The sequence below is a fragment of the Paroedura picta genome, chromosome 16, assembly GCF_049243985.1.
Source record: "Paroedura picta isolate Pp20150507F chromosome 16, Ppicta_v3.0, whole genome shotgun sequence".
Taxonomy (NCBI): Eukaryota; Metazoa; Chordata; class Lepidosauria; order Squamata; family Gekkonidae; genus Paroedura; species Paroedura picta.
In genome coordinates, this window is record NC_135384.1 from 26,255,815 (window position 1) to 26,278,487 (window position 22,673).

Here is a 22,673-nt window from a genome sequence, read left to right on the forward strand (position 1 = left end):
ACCTGGATAATTGAGAAAATTCCCATGGAGTCCTGGTGATTTGAAAGGTATCCCCTGCGCAAGCACCGGGTCCTGTCTGACCCTTGGAGTGACGCCCTCCAGCGTTTTCATGGCAGACTCAATACGGGGTGGTTTGCCAGTGCCTTCCCCAGTCATTACCGTTTACCCCCCAGCAAGCAAGCTGGGTCCTCATTTGACCGACCTCGGAAGGATGGAAGGCTGAGTCAACCTGGAGCCGGCTGCTGGGATTGAACTCCCAGCCTCATGGGCAGAGCTTCAGACTGCATGTCTGCTGCCTTACCACTCTGCACCACAAGAGGCTCTTGGTGATTTAGGGATGGCCAAACTGTGGCTCTCCAGATGTCCATGGACAATAATTCCCTTGCTAGCAGGGACTCATGGGAATTATAGTCTATGGATGTCTGGAAAGCCACAGTTTGGCCACCCCTAAATCAATTTAATTACCTCACCATGACTCCATGGGAATTATCTCCTTTGCGTTTCCACATTTTCCATATGCCATCAGCTCGACCATGCTGCTGCTTTTAGCACCTACACAGTCCATGGCATCCATTCAAGAAGATACTGAAAGCAGATTAGCTAGTTTCATGGGCAGACACTGAAGGGACGGAAGGATATGTAAATAGTAAGGTTCAGTGTAAAAATCCGAAGTTTCCCCTTTTACCTATGTGCTTTAAAGCTGGGGTAGTCAACCTCTGGTCCTCCAGATGTTCATGGACTACAATTCCCATGAGCCCCTGCTGGCAGGGGCTCATGGGAATTGTAGTCCACGAACATCTGGAGGACCACAGGTTGACTACCCCTGCTTTAAAGAGACTGGAGACAGGTGTGAGAGCTGATGCTTGGGTGGGATGTAAGAACTGCTCTGAAGGGTTTGGTAGGAGCTCTTCTCCTTCCCCTGCCCTAACATTGTTCCAAGCCCACTTACCTTTTTTGGAGGGGAGAAGCAGTTCCATGCCACAGTTGTGTAGTTGTGGGGAATGTGTGTGTGGGGGGGGAAATCAGTGTCAATGAGTGAAGAAAGTCAACATGTAGTTGACCCCCCTGAGATCTTCTGCTTTCAAATTGCTGTTGGTCTTCAGCCTCTTGGTCTTCAGTACTGCCCACAGTTGAATCATGCCCCAACCTATGACACATGAAAAATGCACCCCATATTGTGGTTTGTGGTTATAGGTTTGTTCTGGGTCTTAAAAAGGTCACAGATTACGGACTAATCCTATTTAGTATCAGAAGACAGCTCTTCACTACCACGCCTGTTTCTTCCCATTGAACAGTACAGCATCTTGCCCAAGACTTTCTCCCAAGCAGTGAGTAGGCAGCTGTGTGTCCTATCTGTTAGGACCTGCCCCTTCAGGTGCCCATGTATTCTTGCCTTTCCTTCTCTTGGCACCTCCAGTCAGAATCCGGTACAAGTTAACACTGAAGGATTTGCAGGTGCATGATTAAGTAGGGGATATAGTCTGATATGCATCAGAGAACCCCCAAGCACTATTCTCTGTCAGAAAAGTTTGCCAAATACTGAGTCACCTTGACAAACATCTGAGCTCCTTTTGTTGCTAATTCTAGTCAGCAGGAGACAGAGGGCTGATTTGTAGAAGAGAACGTACCATTTCCCATGTGGTAATTTGCAGCTATCATGAAATTTCTTCTGCCAAGACGTTATTCCAAGCACTGGGGCAAGTACAAAAGGCAACAAAATCCCCCTGAGATATTTTGGGGTGTGGTTAAATAATGTTCTTCCCTCTCCCCATTTCATAGAGTCATAGAGTTGGAAGGGGCCACAAAGACCACCTAGTTCAACCCCCTGCCTACGGCATCCATGATATTAGTCCAACCGCGGCTTAAAGACCACCAGTGAGGGGAAGCTCACCACCACCTTAGGCAAGTCAATTCCACTCCATAACTACCAGACAGTGAACATTCTTTTCCCGATATCTAGCTGAAACTGTTCTACATGTAGTTTAAACCCATCACTGTAGGTCCTGTCCTCTGCTCCCTGCCCTCCTCCAAGTGACAACCTTTCCAGTATTTGAAGAGAAAAACAACGTTCCCTCTCAGCCTCCTCTTCTCCAGGCTGAACATCCCCAAGTCTCAGCCTTTCCCCGTAGGGCTGCCCCCCCAGGCTGCAAATCGCCCTTGTTGCTTTTCTTTGCATCCCAATTTTGTCCACATCCTTGTTGAAGTGCACCCAGTATTCCAGATGGGGTCCAACCAATGCAAAGTACAGCAGGACTATGACATCTTGCAATTTCAGTGCAATGCCTCTGTTGATACAGCCCAAGACTGCATTTGCCTTTTTAACTACCACATCAGACTTTCTGCTCATATTTAGCTTACAGTCCACAAGTACCCCAATGCATACACATGCAACCACAACATCTCATGCATACACACACAACCACACACTGCTACCCAGCAGTGTAACTCCCATTCGGAGCCAGATCGATTCTGGGGCACAGCTGCCTTAGCTCTGCTACCACCACCACCACCACACCTCCAATTTACAATCACCCTTATCACTTCAGCTCATTGCCAAATAACAAGGGTGAGAGAGACTGAGGAATGCCAAGTTGGAACTGTTGCTCAAAACAAGCCATCTCATGGCAACTGCAAATTATTAAGGAAGTAGCTGCAAGGATGCCAAGGGTTCTGTCCCAACGTCCTCGCAAAGCAGCTACTTTCAGGATTAAGAAAAGTGAGCCAGGATAGCAGCAAGATTCTTCCAAGGGCTTCTGTCCTCCTTCCACTGAGGCTCAGCTGGGATCAGAGTGTTCCCTTTGAACCATTATGGCAGAAAGGCCGGGCTGGTGGTGACAGAGCACTTGGACTAATTCCTGTATACACACGATGTTGCTGCCATCCCGGCCCCCTCCCAGCCCAGGCCTGAATGAGGACCTCAGATGGCCCACAGCAAGGGAACATGGATTCTTCCACGTTCCCTGTCATGCCGCATTTGGTTTCACAGTGCTGCGGAGCTGAACGGGGCAATACTACATCCCCATGATGGTGGCATAGCAGCATGTCCCTATCCTGTGGTGGAATCCCCATGATCCCCCCCCCACACTGCTCTTTCTTTCTTTCTTTCTTTCTTTCTTTCTTTCTTTCTTTCTTTCTTTCTTTCTTTCTTTCTTTCTTTCTTTCTTTCTTTCTCTCTCTCTCTCTCCCTCCCTCCCTCCCTCCCTCTTTCTTTCTTTCTTTTCTTTCTTTCTTTCTTTCTTTCTTTCTTTCTTTCTTTCTTTCTTTCTTTCTTTCTTTCTTTTCTTTCTTTCTTTCTTTCTTTCTTTCTCTCTCTCTCTCTCTCTCTCCCTCCCTCCCTCCCTCCCTCCCTCCCTCCCTCCCTCCCTCTTTCTTTCTTTCTTTCTTTCTTCTTTCTTTCTTTCTTTCTTTCTTTCTTTCTTTCTTTCTTTCTTTCTTTCTTTCTTTCTTTCTTTCTTTCTTTCTTTCTTTCTTTCTTTCTTTCTTTCTTTCTTTCTTTCTTTCTTATATTTATATACCACCCTCCCTGAAGGCTCAGGGCAGTTCACATAAAACAGAAACAATACAGATAACTTAGATTAGCAATAATCACAATTATGCATGCACAACTCTGGGCAGACTGTGTGCGTTGGGGGATTTCTTCCCCCGTGAGTTCATGGGAGGTGGCAAGGCATGCTGCCCCCGCCACTAGGAACAGTGTGGCCCCCACTGTGCATAATTGGTCTTTTTGCTCCTTCTTTCCCTAGTGCAAAAGGAAGCAGGGAAAGCCTGCTGGTGGGTAAATCAGTCTTGCAGTGCACAGAAAGAGCAGCCTTTCCAAATCTGACCTTGTTTGTCTTTCTTTACAGTTTGGTGTTTGCTTATTTGCCCTGACTTCCAATTTCTCAGGATATGACTTAATCAAGAGTGCCTCTTTTAATGTGCAAGGTTTTCCTGTGGTTTGCACTGAGACTGCACGGACAATTTCCATCTATTCCCCCCTGCCCCTGGTCATTCCTTGGGTTCTCCTATTCCACAGGAGCAGCATTTTGTGAGAGTTAAAGACAACACAACCCACAACTGGACTGAGTCTGTATCCAGCTCCATATTACCAAGTAGCTCACATCTGCCTGCACACACCTGGGTTATGCATCAGGGGATTTAACAAGCAGACAGGCATAATCTCCTGTTTCTTTCTGGTACTAGCAAGAGGTAATCCGTGTGGTTTGAGAAAACTGTTTTTTTCTTGAGAGAGAAAATTACCACCCCCTGCTGTCAACAATGACTGTATAAATGCTGTTTGTATTTCAGGGCCCCCCAAAGAGTTTCCAAATGACAGCCTCAAACAAGACTGAGAATGACAAAGAACATTATTGTTAGCTCGTTCAACTTTAATTCTGGTGGTGAGGCTGAGAGAGCCCTGATATTACTGCTCAGTCAGAACAGCTCTACAAGGAGTCTCCAAGTGGCTTATAATCGCCTTCCCTTTCCTCTCCCCACAACAGACACCCTGTGAGGAGGGTGAGGCTGAGAGAGCCCTGAGATTCCTGCTTGGTCCCAACAGCTTTATCAGTGCTGTGGCCAGCCTAAGGTCACCCAGCTGGCTGCAAGTGGGGGAACGGGGAATCAAACCCAGCTCACCAGGGCCCATTCTGCACACATAGGATAATGCACTTTCAATGTGCTTTGGCAGCTGTATTTTCCTGTGCAGAACAGGATAATCTACTACTAAAGTGCATTGAAAGTGCATTATCTATTGTGTGCAGAATAGGCCCAGATTAGAAACTGCCATCTTAACCATGGCTCCAAACTATAACTTTCCTCTATTGCACCATTCAAGATGAGCAATTCCCTACTCTCCTAGCCCCAGGCCCCAGCATTGCACAAGTCAGGAAGACTCAAAACTCCCTTCCCTTGCACATTGTTTCTCATCCAAAGTGGGCCACTTAATATTTGAAGCAAATATCACCAGGAATTCCATTCCATTCATAATTTGGTCCCGATTTAGCAATTTGTTGTCTCTTAGGGGGGAGGTGCTAAAAGAAATTTGTTTGCAATTTGAGTGTGGCAGGGGAGGGGAATGTTGAAAGAACCTCACAGCACTAAGCAACTGTATACAGATATACTTAGTCTGCATACTGATTCTGGTTGAAATTCCCCCCCCCCTGGGGTCATAGACTTCACATTTTTGTAAGGGGTGCAACATATAGAAACCCCTGAGAACCGCAGCTATTTGTGAGTTTTCTATTTGTCCTGACCCTGTTGCCAAGGTTACAGCCACCCAGAAATTAACTTTTCACCTTCTTGAGAAACTCTGAAAGAGGGACTAGTTTAGCAAGTTTTTCTAGCCTCCGTGCTGGACAGGATGTAGAGATATTAGGAAGCAAGGTTAATATCTGCTAGGAGATGCTATTGTGTGTCATTCTCAAGGGCTATTTATCTTACACACTCTGGACAGTTGTGTACACATGGCATGTCAGGCAATGAATGAAGGAAAGTCACCTATACATGCCTTCGACACACCCAAGCGAAAAACCACACAGTGAACAATTGGAGCTGAAACATCACTTATGCTTTTAAATGGTTGGAGCTGTTGACCGTTGAACGTAAAAACCAGTGCCATTTTTTTCCCCAGTTGGTCTGCAAACTTTGATTCAATTGGTTCGCAGACTTTGCAGTGGGATCAGGCTGGTTCTGTGAGCCTTCATTCATGGTTCCTACTGCAGAAGGGGGGAAGTCCGTCGTAGGGTTGCCAACTTCCAAGCGGCGGCTGGAGATCTCCCACTATTACAACTGTCCCTCAGGTGACAGAGATCAGTTCCATGGAGAATATGGCTGCTACAGAAGGTGGACTCTATGGCAGGGGTAGTCAACCTGTGGTCCTCCAGATGTCCACAGACTACAATTCCCATGAGCCCCTGCCAGCAAACACTGGCAGGGGCTCATGGGAATTGTAGTCCATGGACATCTGGAGGACCACAGGTTGACTACCCCTGCTCTATGGCATTTTACCCTGCTGAGGTCCCTTCCCTACCTAACCTCTGGCTTCCTCAGGCCCCACCTCCAAAATCTCCAGGTGTTTCCCTACCCCAAAGCTGCCAGCCCTATACTTGAGTCACTTGGATTCCCTGCAGTTGGCTACAAAGCTTGCTATTGGCTCCTGCCTGATGAACATGATCCCAGGGCTTTAAAAAACTGAAGTCGTCTTTGTGTGGGTTTAGTGTCATCAAGTGGTCTCTGACTCACGGTGATCCTATGAATCCATGTCCTTCAAAATGTCCTATCATTAACATCCTTGCTCAAGTCTTGCTAACTCACACAGGATACACGGGGAGAGGAAGCTGCATGTGGTCACCAGAAAAGAAGGGAAGGGAGCTTCATAGGGCAAAGTGCCCAAGAAGAACTAAGCCCATTCTGGCTGCAGCATTCCAGTAGTCAATATTTAGGGGTGAGCTTCAAGTTTTCACAACAAATCAGGGCACACCCGATGCCTTCTTTGAAAGGGAGGGGGAGAAAGGAGGAAGACAACCAATCTAGACTGGGGCAACTCCCACACAGGGGTTTCTTTCCTGCGTTGGCACCGGGAAGCCCTCATAATATTTGGGAGAATCCCTTGCTGTATTTGTCCCCCTAAGGAGCCTGATCAAAAATTTCTTCTGGCTCAGAAGGGAAACTGTGGGTGGCTGGAGGCTGAGCATGTTCCACACACAGCCACTCTGGAGTGGGAGGGGAGCAGAGCAATGCATCCCTCGTCTTTCTCAGCATTTCCCAACTGAGCTGTAACATCCCATGACAGTACTATACTGGGAACTGCAGCTGAGGCTGGTGAGACATAGGGCCAAACTGGACACGGTGGCTGCAGAGTCCCAGTCCTGATTCAGCACTTGGACAGGCACTGGGGTGCAGCAAGAGTGCATCCCTGTGTCAGACGTGAGTCATGTCTAGCTGGCCCAGATAGGTTTGGGGCAATGTCAGCTCTGCAGAAGGCTAAGTAACTTGTGTGGTGTGTTTGGTATGAAAGGAGCTATCTGGGCACTGCCTGTTTATATGAAGATGATCCTCATCCTGACCATGACTATTCCTCTTGCCTCTGCTTGCTCTGACTTGACCTTCTGTCTGCTCTTACCCCCACCTCCCACTTCGGTTCCTATCTAGGCCTAGTCTGCACACAATAGATAATGCACTTTCAATGTGCTTTAGAAGTAGATTTTCCTGTTCCGCACAGGAAAATCCAGCCGCGAAAGCACATGGAAAGTGCATTATCTATTCTATGCAGACAGGTCTCTAGTTCTCATGAGTGACTTCTTGTCGCCCCCCTCCCCCGGCCCCATGGCCTAACTTGGGATATAACCTCCACTAAACTCAGTATTGGCATCTACACATCTACAGATGCTGCAAAAAAAAAACACCAAAAAGGTCATGCGACATTTTGCATTGCTGAAGCACCACAAAATGTTGTAAACAGATGGCTGCAGCCATGAGAAGCAGGCAAGGAAGGGAAACTGCTGCTGGCTCTGGTTTGTCTCCCCTTAGCTGTTTCTTCTGTCTCACTGTGAAAGGGGAGGGGTAAGTGAGCAGACAGGTAGGGATGCCCTAATGCGGGGGACAAGACACTGAATACAGCATGGTGAAAGTGGGGAGCCAAGCCACAGGTGGCTGGATAAGGGGAGAAGGCAAGCTCAAACCAGAGATGGGGGAACCAGAGATGCAGCGTCTGTAGGGGGGATGCTGTTTGGATCCTGCTCTTGGAACTCCCAATCACCAACACCCTGCTTGACATTCAAAAGAGAAAGGGCCAGAAGAATGGGTGCAGGGAATTCCCCAGCAAATGGTCTATGGCAGGGATGGCTAAGCTGTGGCTCTCCAGATGTCCATGGGCTACAATTCTCATGAGCTCACCTCTTCTGCTTTCATCCAAGACCTACATTCTGCCGCTAACATGCAGGACATCCCATTGGGCTGGCCCAGGAACAAACGCTGCTAGGCCACCAGGTGCAGCGAAGGGTTGTGAGCGTACCATTCCTCTAAAATAAGGAATGCTGTGGAAGAGTAACAATCCGGAGGCACCTCGCCCAGCATCAGAGTAATGCACCAAACTGCATTCAACTGTTCTATCTGTTCTTGTCAACTGCTGTCTGTCTGCCGCACATCACGGGAGCCAGCTGCATATCAATGTGCAGGCAACCTAAAACTGACCAGTGACTTTGCACCCATGGAAATGTAGGATTCTCATATGTGAAATGAAAAAAGAAAAGAAAAGAAAGTGCACCGTTTCATACAAGGAACCTCTGACTGTTGTTGTCCAGCTGTTACTGCAGAAGAAACTGAGAGCAATGTCATTTCAAGCAGGCATTTATTTTCCTTTGAAATGGACCTCTTTTTTGTGCCAGAAATAATGGCTGAGACATTCTGAATACCTTCAAACTGAGAGCCAGTTTGGTGTAGTGGTTAGGAGTGCGGACTTCTAATCTGGCATGCCAGGTTCGATTCTGCGCTCCCCCACATGCAACCAGCAGGGTGACCTTGGGCTCGCCACGGCACTGATAAAGCTGTTCTGACCGAGCAGTGATATCAGGGATCTCTCAGCCGCACCCACCTCACAGGGTGTCTGTTGTGGGGAGAGGAATGGGAAGGCGACTGTAAGCCGCTTTGAGCCTCCTTCCGGTAGGGAAAAGCGGCATATAAGAACCAACTCTTCTTCTTCTTCTTCTTCTTCTTCTTCTTCTTCTTCTTCTTCTTCTTCTTCTTCTTCAACTTATTGCTAGCAGAAAGCTATTTCTTATCTCAGTTGCATCCCTGCCAGGACAGATCCCGATTCCATTGCTGTGTGTTTCCCACCTTATCTGGCAAACTACCAGCTACAAATTCTTTGTTAGATTTTTTTGTTAAAAACCACCTTGGCTATACAAAAGAACCAGTGTGCATTTGGACAGGTGTATGTTCTCAAGGATTTAGCTGTGCTTAAGTAAACTATCATGGACGTGTTTTTTTTTTTTTTTAACCAGAGCAGAAAGCCACTTACTGTGAATCACACTTTTTGTTGTAAAAAGCAAGGAGGGGAGGGAGAGATAAGACACGGGGAAAGGGAGGGGTGGGTGGGTAGAAACACAGCTACTCGGCAAGGAAACACAACCCACTTTAGGCTGACTGACCAATGAGGAGAAATTTATTTGCTGGCAAGTGCTTTAGGGCTGGTCCGTTCCAGAGGTCTCACATGTCAGCTTGTTGGACGGACAACTCCCACAGTGGGCTGACATAAAAGGAGAGACCGGGGAAGGAGAGCCTCACCAAGTGTGTTGATTTCCCACCTAGCCTCTCACAATGACCTCCTACAGCTTCAGGCAATCCTCCTCTGTCTCCGGTGGAGGGTACGGTGGTGGTGCTTCCTTCAGGGCCCCAAGCATGCATGGCGGGTCGGGGGGCCGGGGCGTGTCCGTGTCTTCTGCCCGGTTCGTCTCCTCTGGGGCTGGAGGAGGCCTAGGTGGTGGCTATGGGGGCGGCTATGGGGGAGGCTTTGGAGGAGGCTTTGGAGGTGGCTTTGGGGCTGGTGGTGGTGCTGGTGGGGGGTTTGGGAGTTGCATGGCTGTCAGCGACGGCCTGCTTAGCGGAAACGAGAAGGTAACTATGCAGAACCTGAACGACCGCTTGGCAAGCTACTTAGATAAGGTGCGTGCCCTGGAGGAAGCCAACACCGACCTGGAGGTTAAAATCCGGGAGTGGTATCAGAAGCAGGGGCCCAGGGCAACCCGTGACTATAGCCCGTATTACAAGATCATTGAAGATCTCCGAGACAAGGTAAGGCTTTAAAACTTGCAAACTGTATCTTGAAGGGAGCGTTAAACATGGACGCCACATTCTAGCCCTCAGAATTGTGGTGGCGGACGAAACCCCCCTCCACTGATAATCACAATTTAATGTTGCGTAGCCACAGTAGCTTCCCTTTATTTGCTGCAGGTAGACACAGTAGGTCCCCTTTGTTTCTCAGCCAAATTTCCACCGCTTTGCAAATACGAAAACGGAAATACCCCAAATCCCGAGTCCCTCTTTTCCATTTCTTCATCCGTAAAATGGGCATAATAACAATCTGTCAGGCTTCAGGCTTCACAAGAGCTGGCAGAGAAAGCTAGCCATGAGTCGATGGAAATGTGTTGTCCAGCCAGACCTTTGCGTTTGCTGGCAGGGGCTCATGGGAATTGTAGTCCATGGACATCTGGAGGACCACAGGTTGACTACCCCTGTGCTAGCTATCCTTTGAAAGTAATTAACCTTTAAACGCCTTTTTAAAGTTTTGCAATGAGGCCTTTGTCAGTTTGCAGGAAGTGCCTGCATGGATTTGCATGTTCAGACAGCTTTGTGATGTCTGTGGCTCCACCTTCCCATTCGGAGGACCCAAAATTATTCATGCCTTCCTATTCAGCCTCGTCCAATGCCAGCAATCCCCTTATCGATTTTAGGGCAGGGGAAGTTGTGGCAGCACAACCTATGGCCTTCCCTATCTTATTCTCTGGTTCCGACAATGCGGTTCTTTGTGGTTCGCTTGCGTTATTAATGGTCACCGGAGGCAATTAACCTTTGTGCATTGAGGTTTTATGTATGTTAAATGGCATTTGTCTAGATCTCGAACTATATGAGACTTTTTCTGACTTTACTATTCAACCACCGATATTCTGATTCTCGATATGTTTTACCTGGTACATGGTTAAACAGGTTCTTTCTTTCTTTCTTTCTTTCTTTCTTTCTTTCTTTCTTTCTTTTTCTTTCTTTCTTTCTTTCTTTCTTTCTTTCTTTCTTTCTTTCTTTCTTTCTTTCTTTCTTTGAAAAATAGAACTGTCTCACAAAATACTTTCAGGGCTTGCAAAGGGGATCTGTACCGAACATATCAAGTTGCCTTACAGCGCTTAGTCAGAACTTGGGTCCATCCTGGTCAGAGGTGTCTATTCTGACTGGTAGCAGTTTTCAAAGGCTTCATCTGCTTTATAATTCCTTGTCATGGTGGACGTAGCAGTTGGAGATGCAGGGGACTGAACCTGGGATCTGCTTTCAAAGCAGATGCACTCTCCATAAGCCATAGCCTCACCCCTAGCCCCTATATTTTAGAGGTATCCCCTTTTCTGTTCAATCTAAGCATAGATCTATAAGGGTTAAATTGCTTAGATTTGCAGATCATTCCGGTGTTAAGGTTCAGAGTGAGCAGACTTTTCTCTCTCTTTCTTCCTCACAGCCCCCACATGAGGTCAGGTATCATGATTGTCTTTTAATGGAAACGAGAACTGAGACTGAAAGAGCCTCAAAGCTGGTTCACATACAATGTTTGGCTTTGTCCACATGAGCCGTCCTAAGCCTGGTGGAATGCCTTGTGGAATGATGAAGCAGGTGAACAAGGCAACCTTTGATAGAGTTAACAGCAATCCCTGATCCTGTGCTCGCAGAAAATGTTGTTGAACATACCCATGAGATCCTAATTCACAGGATACACACAGTACACTTGTCAATGGGAGACTGTACCCAGGAAAAGCCTTGGCTAGCTTCGCAGGTTTAGCCAATCGATATAAAGCCAGTGACCAACAATATAAGAAGCTTAAGATGGTTTGCTAGAGGCATTATTGCCCCTAGGGTACACGTATATTTACTTTTCCACCTTATCCTCACTGGTGAAACAGATGCTGTAGGTTTTCTAAGCACTCTAAAACCTAAGAACTGAGTCGATTGTGGAGCTTTGGCTCAATGGTAGAGCATCTGCTTGGTATGTAATCCCTGACATCTCCAATGGAAAGGACAGGGGTAGTCAAACTGCGGCCCTCCAGATGTCCATGGACTACAATTCCCAGGAGCCCCTGCCAGCATTCGCTGGCAGGGGCTCCTGGGAATTGTAGTCCATGGACATCTGGAGGGCCGCAGTTTGACTACCCCTGAGATAGTAGGTAATATGAAAGACCTCTGAGGTAGTAGGTAATATTAAAGATGTCTTAGACACTGGGGAGCTTCTGACAGCCTGAGTAAACAATACTGACTTTGAGGGACCAAAGGTCTGATCCAGCTTCATGTGTCCGCGTTCACAGTTTCCACTCAAATACCTTTTCTGCTCCGGCAGTGCCACACTGGGCTACCCCCAGATGTTTGCAATGGGGCAGTTTGCCCCGCCTCTTCCCAGGTCCAGGTGGGGGAAGATGTTTACTGCTGGACGCGGTCCACCCCAGATTAGTGCCCCCCACACGAGGCAGCCAGGGTGGAAAGGTTCTGCCAGACAGGTGAGCAGTGGGGGGCTGTTTTTTTCTGTTTAGGGATGTGGTAGCAATACCGCATTCTTAAAAAATCCAAAAAAACATGCCCCAAGCAACTCGGCAGAGCTGCACAGCACCACGGAGCCGCCTAGGGCATTCATGTTCTTTCCGGGACACTCTAGTCGATTCAGGGTGGGGGAGGAGCCAGACCCAACTCTTCCCGGCCACACGGGCCTGCCCCGGCCTAAGCCCATTGGTGCCCGGGGCAGAAAAGGGAATGAGGAAATACCTGCGTTCCCTTGCCGCAGGGCATGGAGGGCCTGAATTGGGGCAGGCCCAAAACAGGCCCAGGCCAGTGTCGACATTAGGTGGAAGCAGTGGTTAGCCCTGCAACCAGACGAGTGCTAGCCCAGGCATAATTCCCCATGCGGAAAAGGTCACCGTGTTCTTCTACCACTGCCAACACTCCTAGATACACTGCCTATTTTTTAACCTTGTTGCTTTCCACGTCCTCCACCTCAGTGGCTCATCTAATACAGGAGGGACCCTTTGGTGGGTTACAATGAGCCCAAACTGCTGGGGTCATGGTTCCCTATGGAATGGTCGTATTTTTGCTGCTTTCCGCACAAGGACAGAGAATACGTATGCCACGCCCCCCCCTCATTGCATGCATGTGGAGAGGAGCAGCTGAACAGCCAGATGAGGTCCCTCAGTGGAAGAGGCTGTTCCTTTTTAGCAGAACAGGTTCAGAAACTCTGGAAGCTTCTTGGAGATCTGCCAAAACCTAGTTAGAGCACCTTCCAGAAGCCTTGTGGGAAATCTATGTGCCGGCGTTAGATGGGCAGGATCATTTTAATATTTACATGGTTTTTATTACTATCCTTCTACCTTTCTGCTATCCTTAATGGATAAAATACTAGATGTTAGTTGAATTAAATGCACGTTTATCTTTTCTGTATGCGGGAAATCTAAGGTTTATTTTTGCCTTAGCAAAGCATACTGTTTGTTTATAAAGGAAATACGGACACCCAAAAAGCACACAAGGGCAGCAGAAAAGCAAACAGTTATTGTAAAAAGAAAAAAGAAAAAAAAAAGAAACAATGCTTGCCTGTTTGTTCCAGGCTTAGGGTTTCTGACTAGAACCACCCCAAGCAGGATTGCCAACTTATTATTTTAAAAATATTGGCTTCCGACTGAGGTCAAGGGCAGTACCTGGTAGGTCAAGGAAGGGTGGGGCTGGAGGAATGTGAGCTGGCCCTAGAGACTATTTCTAGAGAACATAAGAAGCGGCCAACTGGCAATGCATTTATACGGACGCTTCCCAATATGGCTTTAGGGGCTGGATCCAGCCTACTATCCTATTCCATCTTGTCCAGTTCTCCTCCTCGCTTCTTCCCAATGCATACCTTACTCTTTTTGAGTGGTTAATGAGGTCTCCATCCACCCTTTTGATCAACTAAAGAGCTGGTTGGTTCCAATCCTGTATGAAGATTTCAGCGCCTCCTCATGCCTCTTCTAGAGTCTACCTTTACGGTGGAGAAACATACTTAGCTGCTGTTCTATAGGTGACTGCTTGATTATTTTATAAGCCAGATTGCAAGAAACGTAGAGTTAATTGAATAGGTATGCGTATTGACAGCACCTGATCTACAGCGCTCCCTGCTCATGATGATCAATTCTGTATCTGCATAATCCCTTGCAAGGTGGAAAAGGCACCAAATTGGAGTCTAAACCAGTCCTTTAAAAAAATAAAATGTTAATCTACATTCGCCAAATGATGCTCTTATGACCATAGAATCATGGAAGGGATCTGCTGGGTCATCTAGTCCAACATCCTGCTTAATGCAGGAAACTCACCACTACCTAACCACTTACAGTGACCCAAATTCCATGCCCAGATGATCCCCCCAAGAAAGAAAGAAAGAAAGAAAGAAAGAAAGAAAGAAAGAAAGAAAGAAAGAAAGAAAGAAAGAAAGAAAGAAAGAAAGAAAGAAAGAAAGAAAGAAAGAAACCAGAATCTCCGGTCAGTCTGGCCTGGAGGAAATTTCCCTCCCAACCCAAAAGTGGTGATCAATATTTCCCCGGGCATGTCAGAAAGGACCACCAGTATGGACACAATCCCTTCTGCCCTTCCACTCACCATCTGCCTAAGTTTACAGAATCAGCATTTCTCTCAGATGGCTACCTACCCTCTGCTTTAAAACTTCCAAAGGAGAACCCACCACCTCCCAAGGAAGCCTGCTCCACTGTATCTGCTCTGCCAGGAACTTCTTCCGAATGTTTAACCATCTTATAGCAAAATCAGTAGAAAGTTATGGAGTGGATATGGCTTAATAGGTGAGCCAACTTTTCCCTAAGATTTGTTAAGCATGTTATGAATTGCAGTGCTGAGTCCCAATAAGAGTGCTTGGAAGACCATTTCAGCTTCTTAATGCAAATCTGTCCTTCCACGTATTCTGCCACACAAAGCTAATTTTATGCACTGACCCCCAAATTGATTGTAAAGGAAGTAGCAGACCTGAATGGAAAGCAAGTGATCCTTAGCCTGTGCTATTCCCTCTCTTCCAGATCTTTGATGCAACAACCGAAAACTCTAAAATCGTCCTGCAGATTGACAATGCTAGGCTGGCTGCTGATGACTTCAAAACCAAGTAAGTAAATCCCACACAAATAGGGAATTCAAAAGACTTTATGTGCAAAACTAAGCTATGCAAGAGGGCTTTTCTGTGGAGGCAATAGGGTAGCACTGTACAAAAGGCATTACACAGTTACTTTGATAGTTTATTGGGAACTGTGGTTTGTACAGGTTGCTGTGGTTGGGTCCTGTTTTGGGATTTTGCATAATTTAAAGTGTCCTATTAATATTTACACTTTGCTTCAATTCTGTCTTATAGACGTCTGGTGGGTTCTACCCCCCAAATCCTAATGTGTTGCTTATTAAATCTCCCATCCTGTTGATTGTATTGACTCACACTGTGTAGCCCACCCTGAGTTCCAGTGAGAACTACCTCACAGGGTGTCTCTTGTGGGGAGAGCAAAGGGAAGCCAATTGTAAGCCGCTTGGAGACTCTGGTAGAAAAAAGTAGCATATAAGAACCAACTCTTCTTCTTCCTCTAACATAAATAAATAAAAATCTTCCTGGTTCCATCCACATAGAACTTGGCCCTTTCCCTGAGAAGTAGCTCCAGGGGTTTTCAGAACAAGGAAGGCCTACTTTTGTGGGCACTTGGCTTTGTAGTCTTTATAAAAAGGTTCAAACCGTGTTTAGAGCTTAGCAACTCCTATTCATTTGCTGTGGCTTTCCTTAAAGGTTCGAGACAGAGCAAACTCTGCGCATGAGTGTTGAGAGTGACATCAATGGACTACGCAGAGTCCTGGATGAGCTGACCATGGCTAGGAGTGATCTGGAGTTGCAGATTGAAAGCCTGAAGGAGGAACTGGTCTACCTCAAGAAGAACCATGAGGAGGTAAAGAAGGAAGGACTCAACATTTCGAACCATGGCAGCATCGGAAGATGTCTGGTGATAGTAGGGAAAGGGGCACCTTTCCTCATGTAGGACAGTTCTGCACTGATACGAAGGTCATCCAGTGACATAACAAGGATTAACATAAGAAACTGCTTGTGCCTTTGTAGTTGAGACCCAACTCATAGGATTGAGTCTATTTATTAGATAGATTTTTTAGTAAACTTTTAGACAGAAGCAATTGTCTTGAAAGAAAGATGGAGTAAGGAGTCATTTCCAATTGAAGAAGAAATGCTGCTTTTTATACCCATTTTTTCAACACCCAAAAGTACGAACACCATCCTCTCCCCATGACAGACAAAACGTACAAACACAATCCTTTCCCCATGAGGTACATGGGGCTAAGAGAGCTCTGACAGAACTGCTATGTAAGAACTATTCTAAAAGAAGGTCCCACAGCTGACAGCCTGTGAAGGAGGGAGGAATCAAACCTGGTTCTCCAGAATGGATACCCTCTGTAACCACAATTTTTAAAATTTATTCATTTATTGGATTTCTATACCGCCACTTCCGGACCAGCCGGCTCGTGGTGGTTTACAAGCATAACGTACCATGCTGGCTCTCACTACACCCAAAGCACAAGCCTTTGAGTAAATGTCAAGAGGAAACGGGACTGTTAATGCAATCTGTCCAAACGACAAGGTGTTTTGAAGGTCGTTAACTCATAAGGTTCCCGTAAATTGGAAGCAACTTGACGGCACACAACACTCACCCACAACCCACGTATTAGGGTAGCTGATCCGACCAACCAGACATCCCTTCGAATAGCAGTGATTGAAATGAGATCTTGCTACAAGAAATATACCATAAATTAATGTCTCTGCCTTTCCTGTTTTTATAGGAGATGGCTTCACTTTCAGGGCAACTTGGAGGCCAAGTGAGTGTGGAAGTTGACTCTGCCCCAGGCATTGATCTCACCAAAATCCTGGCTGATATGAGAGACCAGTATGAATTGATGGCTGACAAGAACAGGAGGGAAGCCGAGACTTGGTTCCACAGCAAGGTGAGATGAAAAACCAGGAAGAGAAAGAATGGATGGGGAATGGACGGGGAAGGGGGATTTCATCGCAAGGTTCGAGAAGGTTCATTGCTTGTGACTTCTGCAAATATCATATCCTGGTTTACTTCTTCTCCCCCAATACAGACCGAGGAACTGAATCGAGAAGTGGCTGTCAACACCGAACAGCTTCAGAGCAGCAAGACGGAGATCACAGACTTGAGACGCACCTACCAAGGCCTGGAGATTGAGCTTCAGTCTCAGCTAAGCATGGTAAGTGAACGGCGACCATGATCTCCACGCCTGAATGCACCACTGAGGCTGAAATATGCAAATCTTTCAACTAAGGCTGTGCACTGGGGTGGGTGTGGTTGGGAAAGTAACCCCCCACCCAAATATTAACTAAAAGAAATAATACAAAAATACATTGAATCAATGCAGACAGATTAAAAAATAAAGGTATCCCCTGTGCAAGCACCGGGTCATGTCTGACCCTTGGGGTGACGCCCTCTAGCGTTTTCATGGCAGACTCAATACGGGGTGGTTTGCCAGTGCCTTCCCCAGTCATTACCGTTTACCCCCCAGCAAGCTGGGTACTCATTTTACCGACCTCGGAAGGATGGGAGGCTGAGTCAACCTTGAGTATATGTTAAAGTACACCAGACATCAATGTCTTACAGTGCTTCTGAAAGGGGACCTAATGTACTTTGGCAGGTTTCTGAGAAGCAAGTGTACAGAGTTATAGAATCAAATATGCAATATAAATCTTCCAGCATCTCAAGTTTCTGTTCCCAAGCTCAGCTTCATACCATGCTTGAAAATTCTCACTTTTCCTTTGACCCTAATCCTTGAGCCCTCTTTCTCACCCCTGCCATCTCTCTCATCAGAAAAACGCACTGGAAAACACCTTGGCAGACACGGAATGCCGCTACAGCGCCCAGCTGGCCCAGATTCAGAGTCTGATCAGCAACATCGAAGGGCAGCTGGTTGAACTCCGATCAGACATGGAGCGTCAAAACAGTGACTATAAGATCCTGATGGACATCAAGAGCCGGCTGGAGCAGGAGATTGAGACTTACCGCAAGCTTTTGGATGGCCAAGATCTCCAGTAAGTTATCTTGATGGACTCTAATGACCTAATATTTAGAGACTATATAGATCTCTGAGTGCCAGGGATGCCACCCTCCAGGTGGGACCTGGGGATCCCCCCAGAATTACAACTCATCACCAGACTACAGAGATTAGTTCCCCTGGAGAAAATGGGAGATTTGGTGGACTCTAGGACATTGGACCCCACTGTGGTTCCCTGTCCTCCTTAGGCTCCATTCCCAAATCTGCTGGAGTTTCCCACCCCTCACCAGTGTCCAGGAAGGGCCTGGCAACCCCAATGCCCACTTCTGTGTATTGAACAGCAGGCCATGCATCTTGCTTGACCATTTCCCAATGATAGCTTGGTAGCCATTAGCAAAAAACAAAATGACTGAGTCATGTGGGATCTACCCTAGCAGCAAGATTGTTCGGACCTTTTCCCCAACGTATCACCAGCCTTCTTATTTGCTATGCTGTAGATCAGAACCATTCCTTCTGTATAAAACAAAAGGTTCCTGACTGAGAGATCTGCAGGACCAACATAAGCAATATTATACACTTCTAAGACCCCGGCAGTGTAAACCAGGGGTAGTCAACCTGTGGTCCTCCAGATGTTCATGGACTGCAATTCCCATGGGAATTGTAGTCCATGAACATCTGGAGGACCACAGGTTGATTACCCCTGGTGTAAACCATGCAGGATGGAACCAGATGGTTATGCCACAATCTCTAACATCTTTGCTTTTTAATTAAACAACAACAACAACAAACCTTCGCACTCATGGTTTCAGAAACAAAATTGGGATTTAATAAAATGGGACGCTGAAATGACTATATTTACTTGAAAGAAAGATGACCTCCTTAAAATGTTCTACACCCATTCAAACATATTATTAGGTATAACTATATGTAAATATGGAGGAACCCCTCTTTTTTGACGGCTTACCTAGAAAAAAAAACCTAGGCTAATATTTGAGTACTATGCGTATTAATATTCTACATGGCTGGACAGTGTGCAAGGTATTAGGTAAGAGTTCTATGAGATGATATAGTTTGTAAAGCATTTTTATACCTTGATCTCATTGCCCCGAGACAATGACTGGTGCCTTGCTTTGGCTGGCCAATAGATCTGTTTCCTGCTCTATTCCACCATTACTCCACGGTTGCATTGGAAACTGAGTCTGGATTTATTTATATATCTAACATAAAAGCAGGACCCAGCATTGCAAAAGGCAACTAGGCAAGAGATTCTGCTTTAGAAAATAGCACCATCCCACATGTGATGGCCCAAGGCTTGTTCGCTGTGAAAGTAACTGTGAATTTTTCCTCTTTGTTTCCCACAGATTTTCAGGAATCCATGGTAAGGCTCCTTCCATTCATATTGTAATAGGAGGGGGTATTTAATACAACTATTATGGATTATGCTACAAAGCTTGCATGTTGAGATCTCTGGCCTGGTACTCCTTCTTCAGCCAAATGGTTTGCTTGAGAAAGGCTCTAATCTGGACCCTTTGGGTTTTTGCTGGAGTTCAGAGACCACAAAGCCAAGTTCTTAGAAGGAGGAAGTCTCTAGCAAGGTCACTATTTGAATTGATTCTGCCTGCACCTCCATGGTTCCAACTCTATACTACACCATTCTTTTTTTTAATTTCATCTTCTCTGACTGTTTCCTCCATGCTTCTGCTTCCTTTGATTTGAGGCATATGATGCATCATAAATCTTTTGACAGGGTTGCTAACCTTTTGGTAGGGCCTGGGAATTTCCTGCTATTTCAATTGATCCCTGGACAATAGAGATCATTTCCCCTGGAGAAAATGACTGCTCTGGAGCAAGAATACCACTTCCGGGGAGGGTGGTATATAAATATAATGAATGAATGAATGAATGAATGAATGAATGAATCAATCAATCAATCAATCAATCAATCAATCAATTAATTGTAGGGCATTATACAGGGCCGCATGTAGCACATTTATCACGTATTTTGGGCCCCACACTTCTAGGGGCCCACACAATGTCTCCCCACCCCCATGAATCAGGGCCATAGCCTCTCTCCTCCCTCATTTATCCTTATTTAAGGACACTTGGAGGGAGACCCCTTTCTACTGTGGAGGCCCTTCCCTCCACCTGTCTGACTGCTTTTGCTGCAATTGTACTTGGCTAGGGCCCCACAAATCCTTCAGCTGGCTCTGGTGCTACACCCCCCACCAATCCTTAAACCACTCCTGGAATTATATGCCATGGAAGTCCTTCCTATCCCCAAACCTTGCCCTCCCCAGGTTTGACCCTAGAGTCACCAGTTATTTCCCCGCCCACGGCTGGTCAACCCTATTATTTGAGCATCTTCTATGCCACGCTAAGTACTGTGGCATTAAACAGAAGCTGTTGAAAGAATATCGTATGGATTTAGTAAACTGAGACCTGTGTAGTAAGGGAGATTCAGTCTGAAAAAAAAGGTAAACAAGACCTGTTTGTGCAACCTGAAAGGTGAACAGCATCGGTTTTCATGGCTCAGAGTCTGCGTCTTCAGATGCTATGAGTGGAACCTTCATATGCAAATGTTTTAGGCAGAAGGTTTGAAAAAAAAAATTCAGCAGGGCCCAGGGGCCATGGAAAACTGGAAATACCAGTTAAATGTAATTATGCCAAATTCAGGGTTAACATAGTTATATTTATCTTATTTACTTGTTTAATTTATAGACTCTCCCCTCCCTGCATAGCAGGCTTGGGGCGGTTGACGACATAAAACTCATTTGTACAAAGATTAAAAATCAAAAACGTATTGTAATTCATTAAAAAGACCAGTAAGTGGCTAAAAATATAAACAAGGGTCAGAGCTCTGACTATTGGTCAACACGTTTGTGTTCATTTTGACTTCTAATTTCCCATGGTGGGGAAACAGAGAGGAGAGTTAAACCACAGAGATTGTTCACTTAGACCGTTTATGCACTGGAGGTTTCATGCTGGGTTGCAGGCTGGGGTTTTAGTTGTGGCAGGTTGCCCCACCTCTTCCTGCATCCACACGGGGGAGCATTTGGCCCAGTGCACCTAATCTGCCCCCTATTTGTGTTCCTGCATGAGAGCTGGGGCAGTGAAGTGCCCAGTGCATAAACAGTCTTAGACTGGGATTTGGATGCGCAGCTGGATTTAATAATGTTTCCTTCTTTCTTCTTTGTTGTACTACAGACAAAACAAATGATGGCAAGAAGTAGCACAGCCCTGCTCATCTTCAAAAAAGGAAGGTGTCTGGCCACTAGAAAGAACCGGAGCAGTTGCCGTTGCTAAGACATTTGGAATCAGGATTTCACAATCATTTGCAGTAGAAGCTTTTGAATATGCATTCTGGGTAGGGACGGGGCAGTATCCAGCACTTCCTTAGCATTATTATTCTTGGGTTTCCTTGTGCCCGGCGTTCGACAAAATTTGAGTCCAGCGGCACATTTAAGACCAGCCAAGTTTTATTTGAGGTGTGAGCTTTCGTGTGTCCGAGAAAGTGGGCGCGCCCACCAAAACTCATGGCTTGAATAAAACTTGGTCGGTCAAAGGGTCCATGGAACTCAGAGTTCTGCTACTTCAGGCCAACAGGGATACCCACCTGAACTCATCTAGGGTTCTACGCCAGTTATCTTTTGGCAAGAAAGCGTTTTGGAAAGCTGATTACAGGTTTTATAGATGGAAAAAATTAAGAAAAATAAAAGGTATATCTCGATAGCATCATTGATACCCCTGAATTAAAAAAAAAATTATGTTCTATATTAGCACAACAGAAGATTTTGAAGGGGGGGTGCCCTCCTTTTTTTTACATTCCATAAAAGTGCACAAAAAAATAAAACATTTTCAAAACTAAGCACTTGCGTGCCAAAAATGTGGGTTTAAAAAAATGCATCAAAAGAAGTTTCCGCAGGTGTGTACGGGCACCTCTGCACAATGAAACAGCCCTGGAAGAGCCCCAAATTCGGACTCTGAATTCTGCATCTCCCACTCTGGGTGGCTGAAGGACATTTGAGGGTTAGATGGTTTGATTTAGCCTTTCCTGCTCTTTATCTTTAATGTACGCTCTCTGTGTTACCTAATAAAAATCTTTCCTGCAACTATCAACTTGCAAATATTCCTGCTCATCATTGTGTCAAACTAAAAGACAAATAACTCTCTAGCAATTATGATCCATACTTTCTGGTGACTTTCAAAGTACTTTGCATACGGCTGGCGACTGGATTGAATTCCACCATCTAGAGCCACCGCTGATATGGATGAACAATGGATGAACAATGCGACATCACAGACATGACATCATTAAAATAAATTAAATCAAGATGAGGCTGTGATCCTAAACACACTCACCAGGGGGTTAGGCTTGATTAGTTCAGAACCAGCTTGGTTAGGAGTGGTGACTTCTAAGCCGGGCTTGATTCTCTGCCCATCTACATGCAGCCAGCTAGTCACAGTCCTGATAGAGCAGTTCTCACTGAGCAGTCCTGTCAGGGCTCTCTCAGCCCTACCTACCTCACAAGGTGCAAGTTGTGGGGAGAGGAAAGGAAGGAGATTGGAAGCCACTTTGAGACCCCTTTGGGTAGTGAAAAGCAGGGTATAAAAACCAACTCTTCTTCTTCTGAGTAAGCATTCTTAGCACTGAATACACATGATCTGGAATAATTTCTATCATTGGTGATCTGGAATAATTTCTATCATTGAGACTCAACATTCGCAGTTATCTGTTATCCTTAAGTTGCTCATTAGCATGCACCAAAAAGATACAAAAGTCTTTCTAGTATTTTTACCCACCTTCACTGTAGTATGGGAGGGTGGCTAGTTGGGCCTCCCTTGTGTAACTATTGAGAAATCTGGGGAGACAGGAGAATGATTCA

The 22,673-nt window shown here is 46.0% G+C and overlaps 1 protein-coding gene across 1 annotated transcript; it reads left to right on the top strand.

The window, feature by feature from the left end:
• The first annotated feature begins 9,218 nt into the window (after nucleotides 1-9,218).
• Nucleotides 9,219-21,906, top strand: LOC143826755 (keratin, type I cytoskeletal 19-like). Its single transcript, XM_077315737.1, has 8 exons — nucleotides 9,219-9,771; nucleotides 14,766-14,848; nucleotides 15,509-15,665; nucleotides 16,564-16,725; nucleotides 16,867-16,992; nucleotides 17,607-17,827; nucleotides 19,152-19,168; nucleotides 20,995-21,906. The coding sequence occupies exons 1-8, from the start codon at nucleotides 9,298-9,300 to the stop codon at nucleotides 21,018-21,020; spliced, it is 1,266 nt and encodes a 421-aa protein (XP_077171852.1). The 5' UTR covers nucleotides 9,219-9,297; the 3' UTR covers nucleotides 21,021-21,906.
• Nucleotides 21,907-22,673: the final 767 nt, after the last annotated feature.

Excerpts from the sequence above, each read along its gene's own strand:
- LOC143826755 (XM_077315737.1), top strand. The coding sequence starts at position 9,298 with ATGACCTCCTACAGCTTCAGGCAATCCTCCTCTGTCTCCGGTGGAGGG. Across the intron at positions 14,849-15,508 it reads GCTGATGACTTCAAAACCAA|GTTCGAGACAGAGCAAACTC; the intron begins GTAAGTAAATCC and ends CTTTCCTTAAAG. Across the intron at positions 16,993-17,606 it reads TTCAGTCTCAGCTAAGCATG|AAAAACGCACTGGAAAACAC; the intron begins GTAAGTGAACGG and ends CTCTCTCATCAG.